The sequence below is a fragment of the Charadrius vociferus genome, unplaced genomic scaffold, assembly GCF_000708025.1.
Source record: "Charadrius vociferus isolate BGI_N301 unplaced genomic scaffold, ASM70802v2 scaffold277, whole genome shotgun sequence".
NCBI classification, from domain to species: Eukaryota; Metazoa; Chordata; class Aves; order Charadriiformes; family Charadriidae; genus Charadrius; species Charadrius vociferus.
In genome coordinates this window covers 176,996-183,665 of record NW_009649183.1, presented here as the reverse complement: position 1 = coordinate 183,665, position 6,670 = coordinate 176,996, and the positions used below count along the sequence as shown (strand labels likewise).

At 55.9% G+C, this 6,670-nt stretch overlaps 1 protein-coding gene across 1 annotated transcript in view; it reads right to left on the bottom strand.

The window, feature by feature from the left end:
- SETD2 (SET domain containing 2) overlaps positions 1-6,670 on the bottom strand; it is an 82,532-nt gene that overhangs the window by 8,632 nt on the left and 67,230 nt on the right. The window contains exon 19 of the mRNA XM_009888677.1: positions 5,230-5,341. Within this exon, the coding sequence (XP_009886979.1) occupies positions 5,230-5,341 (112 nt within the window). The remainder of the gene's footprint in view (positions 1-5,229; positions 5,342-6,670) is intronic.

Below are 6,670 nucleotides of genomic sequence, written 5' to 3'. Positions count from 1 at the left end.
ATCCCTTCTCCATCCCCAACGCCTTCGCCACCACCAACGCCTTCTCTACCACCGACGCCTTCTCTACCACCGACCCCTTCCCATCACCGACACCTTCTCCATCATCGACCCCTTCTCCATTGCTGACCCCTTCTCCATCACTGACCCCTTCTCCACCACCGACCCCTTCTCTATCGCGGACCCCTTCTCCATCACCGACCCCTTCTCCACCACTGACCCCTTCTCCATTCACCAATCCCTTCTCCACCACCAACCCCATCTCCATCGCTGACCCCTTCTCCATCGCTGATCCCTTCTCCACCACCGACCCCTTCTCTATCGCGGACCCCTTCTCCATCACCGACCCCTTCTCCACCACTGACCCCTTCTCCATTCACCAATCCCTTCTCCACCACCAACCCCATCTCCATCGCTGACCCCTTCTCCATCGCTGATCCCTTCTCCACCACCGACCCCTTCTCTATCGCGGACCCCTTCTCCATCACCGACCCCTTCTCCACCACTGACCCCTTCTCCATTCACCAATCCCTTCTCCACCACCAACCCCATCTCCATCGCTGACCCCTTCTCCATCGCTGATCCCTTCTCCACCACCGACCCCTTCTCTATCGCGGACCCCTTCTCCATCACCGACCCCTTCTCCACCACTGACCCCTTCTCCATTCACCAATCCCTTCTCCACCACCAACCCCATCTCCATCGCTGACCCCTTCTCCATCGCTGATCCCTTCTCCACCACCGACCCCTTCTCCACCACTGACCCCTTCTCCATTCACCAATCCCTTCTCCACCACCAACCCCATCTCCATCGCTGACCCCTTCTCCATCGCTGATCCCTTCTCCACGACCAACCCCTTCTCCATCACCGAGTCCCTGGTTCACCCCAATTTCTCTTAATTCCCTGAGCCAACGCACGGAAGGAGTTATTTTCTCCACGGGGCAGTTTGGTAACGACGGGGTTTTCATTTAGCCCTCAAAGGATGTTCTAAATTATCAGCGGTAATTAGCTGAAGTAGAGCCGGAGGATGGGTTTGGAGGAGCTCACACCCCAAATGCCAAATAAAGATGAGCATAAATAATGAGTAAAGAATATAAATGCAAAAATTAAGCCTGGCCCGGTTGGGTTACACCTGAGGCTAAACGCTCCCGGGATTTGGAGCTCCGTCGCCTCCCACCGCAGCAGCGGGAGGGGGGTGGAGGGGGAAAACGGCACTTTTTGGGGAGCGGAGGAGGGAGGAGATGCCAAACCCCTCCAGCTGAGCACCAAACCCGAAGGGTGGGAAAGCCGTGAGCCCACGGAGCCGATGCCAAATCCCGCTCCCCTTGGCCAGAGGACACGGGATGGGCAGGGGGGGGTGGAAATCAGGGCTAAAAATTTTAGGAGGAAGAGAAATAGAAACTGTATTTCTAAGCTACTGCCTGTGGAAAGGTGCTCATTTCTCCTTCTGCTAAAATTAATCTTTATTTTAACAGGAAAACTTTATCGGAGGGCTTTAGCCTGCCTTGACGTGACCACGGCGCTTCCCCCGTAGCCCTTCCGAAGCGTTCCTGCGATCCAAAGCCGCGCCGCTCGCCAGGAAAACCCTTAACGCAGGAAACACAACCCCCCCCCCCCCAAAACAGCAATATTTATATTTATCAGCCTCAACGTTTTATGCACAAACCCTCCGGAGGAGAGGTGGGGACGGAGAGATGGGCAAAGACGCTCTTAGGGGAAAACCAGCCTGGGATAGGGTGACGGTGGGAGCTGAGCAAGCGGATAAATCCGGAGCGGGATGCTCTTCTCCGGCTGCTTTTCCAAGGGAAAAAAACAGGTTTTAATATGTGCTTTAAAGGGAAATAGCGAACGCGACTCCGCGCGCCTCTTGTGCCTTTCCATCAAAATCACTATACCGGCGTGCGAGCTCACCCCCTCCCGCTGACATCAGCCGCGGCGACGCCAGCCACGCCGGGGCTTTGAGGGTATCAAGAAGGGAGCAGATGATGCTGGGAAGCGCGTTGAACACGCTCCGGAGGAAATAAAATACGCCAGTGGCCGCCGTCGCAAGTGTTCGGCCGGGGAAAGCGGTGCCCCCGCGGCCGGGGGACTGCAGGAATAGCAGCAGCAGCTGTCGGGATGGCCGGAGGCGCGATGCCGATGGGCTTAATCCCTCTAGGAAAAGGTGCGGGGTGGGGAGGAGGAGGGTAAAAGAAAAAAAAAAAAAAATCCAAGGAATGCGGTTGCAATTTCAGGGTGGGAAGCATCCTTTTACGGAGGCGGCGAGCGAGCTGCGACCACGTGGGAATTCAATGTTATTTCCATGAGCGGGAAAAACCCAACCTTGGGGCGATGCGGGCCAAGAAGGGGAAGACTTAAAGCTCTGATGTGAGTAAGAAGCGCATCGCCGTGAGGTCAGCCAACGCCGCGCGGCTCGCGGTAATTTAGGAACGAGGTATGGGTGGCTTCAGAGAAGTTTTGCACCTGAAAACAGGGACTTGGGGGGGTTGAGCGAGGAACGAAAACACCGGGCAGAAGCAGCCAGCTCATGACCACCCTGAGAAAAAGCCCTTCGAGCATCGCCCTCGTCCTCAGCACCGGTTTTATCCCAACGGTTTGGAATCTGGCGCGTAAACGCCCGCCCGCATTTACAGAAGCATCTTTCCTCGCCGCTCCCTCTGCAGCCGCAGGCACTGCCAAAACCCTTCAAAAGTCCATAGGAAAAAGACTCCCAAGCTGCAAAGCTCCGGCACAACGAAATTTTCTCACTCAGAAGAGCCCAATCTTCTTCTCAGCACCTTGATCTCACCACAGGGATGTTTCCCAGTACCTCCAGACCGGTCCACAGCATTCAACTTCAGCTCGTACAGCCGGAGCGGCAAATCGCTCCACGGGGATGCAGGTTAGGGCTATTGCAGATTAATAAAACCTCGCCTTAAAGCCAAAAATGAAGGTCTGTTTCATAAATAGGTTCTCGTGGCTCGCTCTGCACGCCGATGTCCTTCAACAGCAATTTGCAACCCAAGCCAGGAGCAACGGGCAAGTGCAGATAAACTGGGATGGACCCAAGGCAAGCACAGGGAAAATCCTTCCCACGGAAGGGAGACGCGCTGCAGAAAACAGGCGAATTAGGAATCATAGAATCATAGAAGGGTTTAAGAGGGAAGGGACCTTGAAGATCATCCAGTTCCAACCCCCCTGCCCTGGGCAGGGACACCTCCCCCCAGCCCAGGTTGCTCCAAGCCCCGTCCAACCTGGCCTTGAACACCTCCAGGGATGGGGCAGCCACAGCTTCTCAAGGCAACCTGCCCCAGGGGATCACCACCCGCACAGCCAAGAAGTTCTTCCTCAGATCTCATCTCAATCTCCCCTTTTTCAGTTTAAAACCATTATGCCTCATCCTATGGTTCTGCTCCCAGATAAAGTCCCTCCCCAGCTCTTCTGGAGCCCCTTTAGGCACTGGAAGGGGCTCTGAGCTCTCCCCTTTTTGGCCTTCTCTTCTCCAGGCTGACCCCCCCCAACTCTCCCAGCAGAGGGGCTCCAGCCCTCCCAGCATCTCCGGGGCCTCCTCTGGCCCCGCTCCACCAGGTCCATGTCTCTCCTGTGCTGAGGCCCCCGAGCTGGAGGCGGCACTGCAGGGGGGTCTCCCCAGAGCAGAGCAGAGGGGCAGAATATCTGTTGTTCTTTCAGCCTGAGTCACCTGAAGAGTCCATAAAGCTGCACGAGCTGGTTTTAAGGCTTTCGTTGAGTGAGGAATCGTCCAGAGCAGTGCAGTGCAAGGTCATCGCACGCTACCGAACCCGAAGGTCACCGACGGGACCCAGCAAGCCCCAGCGATCCCAGGACATTCCCGTGTTTACGCATCCTCCCAGTGCCGTGACTATTCGCTCCTTTGCCCCCCGAGGTTCCCCGAAGCACAGAGGACACCAACAGGATAACGTGCGACACCGACCCAAGGGACAAAAATCATCTCAAAGGCTTTTCTGGATCCCTCCGCTGAAGTAAAAGGCTCCTCGGCCTCATTTTCTAATTAACTTTTTTACAGGGAGATAAATATTTGCAAACAATGTAGTTTAAGTGAACCCTCCAGGAATTCCAACCGAAGTACTCAGAGGCATTACAGGGATTGGATTAACCCTTAGGATCCTGGCAGCACACAGGAAAGGCGACGGTAGCGGGGTGGGAGATGTTCCTGGGAGCTGTAGGATGGACGGCGCCGTCAGTACCTACAGGAAAATCAGCCCCAGGTCTGCAGGTATCATCCCGAGAGCTATAACCCGACAAACCTTTCTTTCCACGGCTCTTCTCTCTTCTTTTTAGGGAATCAGAAAGGTATTTAGGGTGATTTAGCTACAGGGGCTCCAGAAGAGCTGCTCAGACTCTGCCCTCGCTGCTTTGCGAGGACTGGAAACCCGCACCCGATGGCAGACGTGTCCTCCAAGGAGGCTCAACCACGTCCCCTCCCACCGAGCGCTGGGGTAGATGTGGCCGCAGAGGGACCGAACTGGAAATCAAGCCCCATTTGGAGAGCAGCTCCATCCTCTCAGGTGTTACCTTTGCCAGCAGGAAGGATGGAGACGCTGCAGCACTCACCAGGAAAGCACAAAGGCAGACGGTGGTGGAAGCAACGGAGCTCCCAGCTCCTCTGCTTCTGCTGCTGCACTGTTAGTTTTTCCCATATTAACATTATCCCCCCCACAACGCCCCTTTTTTTGGCCGGTTATAACATCATCTCCGCACATGAGGTTGTAGCGATGCGCAACATCCAGGGCAAGACATCAGCTGCCTCCCAAGGAAGTCCTGCGTTCACCCGAGCCGCAGTTGGCACAGCCCGAGAGGTGAGCACCGGGGTCTTTACCAAACCAGCACCCAGAAAGACGAGGAGGTCAGAGCACCCCAAAAAATCTCTGCTCGACTCTGTCACCAGGGCAAAACCCAGCAGCAAGCAGGGGAAGCTGCTCTACAGCGGCTACCGGGCAGCACGGCGCATTTTATCAGGTATTTCAAAGCAACTTAACTCCGTTAATCCTCTACCCCTATTTTAAAGCACAAAAAACCAGTGGTCCCACGGTCAACAGAGCCACTACGGCTTATCTCGGGTCACTTCTGTCCCTCTGTCATCCCCCCAAGTCCGTACCGACCTCAACACCAGCCCTGGTGTTCGCTGCTCCTGCTCCGCAGGACAGGATTATCTCCGCCGTCTGTCAAAGAGACGTTAACGCCGAGTTTCCTTCGCTGATCCCCGCGCTTACCTTCATGGGGTTTTCATCATACGTTGGGGTCCCGAGGTCCATTTCAGCTTCGTGTTCAAGGCTGGCGTCGTCCCCTGGGCTGTCCCAGGTAGGAGGGTCCCACTGGGTTTGCCTGGAGGAAGACAGACAGACAGACCGACCACCGTCACCCTCTTAAGAGTAACCGGTACCTGCTTGTTTGTCCCATCAACTGGGACATCTTGTCTCCATCAGTCATCGAAACTCTTAACACGGGTGTAAGACACGGCCTTATCTTGCTCTCACTGATGAGTTCTGAGTAGGCTGCCAAGTTGGAGAAGGATAAAGTCGAGCAAGAAGAACTTAAAAAAGGGAATTTGCACAATTTTTTTATGACCGGTGACACTCAACGTGGGATCAAGGGAAGTTCATCACAGGCATGAAATAAAGGTCGGTGATTCTGGCGCGGAAAGACGGGAGACATCCCAGCGCAGACCGAGGGGAAGGGTCAGCCCCTGGCAAGGCAAGTGTTCAGCACAACAGGGTGCCCGTGAGCCAGCAATGTGCCCTGGTGGCCAAGAAGGCCAATGGCATCCTGGGGGGCATCAAGAAGAGTGTGGCCAGCAGGTGGAGGGAGGTCATCCTCCCCCTCTGCTCTGCCCTGGGGAGGCCACATCTGGAGCGCTGTGTCCAGTTCGGGGCTCCCCGGGTCAGGAAGGACTGGGAACTGCTGGAGAGGGTCCAGCAAAGGGCTACGGAGATGATGAGGGGACTGGAGCGTCTTTCTGATGAGGAAAGGCTGAGGGACTTGGGGCTGTTCAGTCTGGAGAAGAGAAGACTGAGGGGGGATCTTATCAACACTGATCAATCCTTCAAGGGAGGGTGCCAGGGGGATGGGAACAGTCTGTTTCCAGTGGTGCCCAGTGACAGGACAAGAGGGAACGGGCACAAACTTGAGTGTGGGAAGTTCCATCTCAACCTGAGGAGGGCCTTCTCTGCTGTGAGGGTGGCAGAGCAGTGGCACAGGCTGCCCAGAGAGGTGGGGGAGTCTCCCACTCCGGAGCCATTCCAAACCCGCCTGGACGCCGTCCTGTGCCACTGCTGGAGGTGCCCCTGCTCTGGTGGGGGTGGCACTGGGGGAGCTCCAGAGTGCCCTTCCAGCCCTCACCAGTCTGGGATTCTGTGCAAGGACCCCGATCAAAGGTCTTGAGAAAGGCCACGGGAATGAGCAGGAGCTTTGAAAGCTCCCGATGTGCGGATGCTCATGGATGCCACGAAGCTCATCCATACGCTGGAAGAGGCTGAACACGGGGCTAAGAGCTCTCCTTGGCTCACTGCACACAGGAAGCACCATTTTGGCAAAAACGTCTCGGCTGAGATGGAAGAAGCCATCAGAGCCTGCTTGGGCTCATCAAGCCAACAAGTAGGGATGAGCCCCACCACGCTCAAACCAGGGAAGGATGGGGAGAACCGGACTGGATTT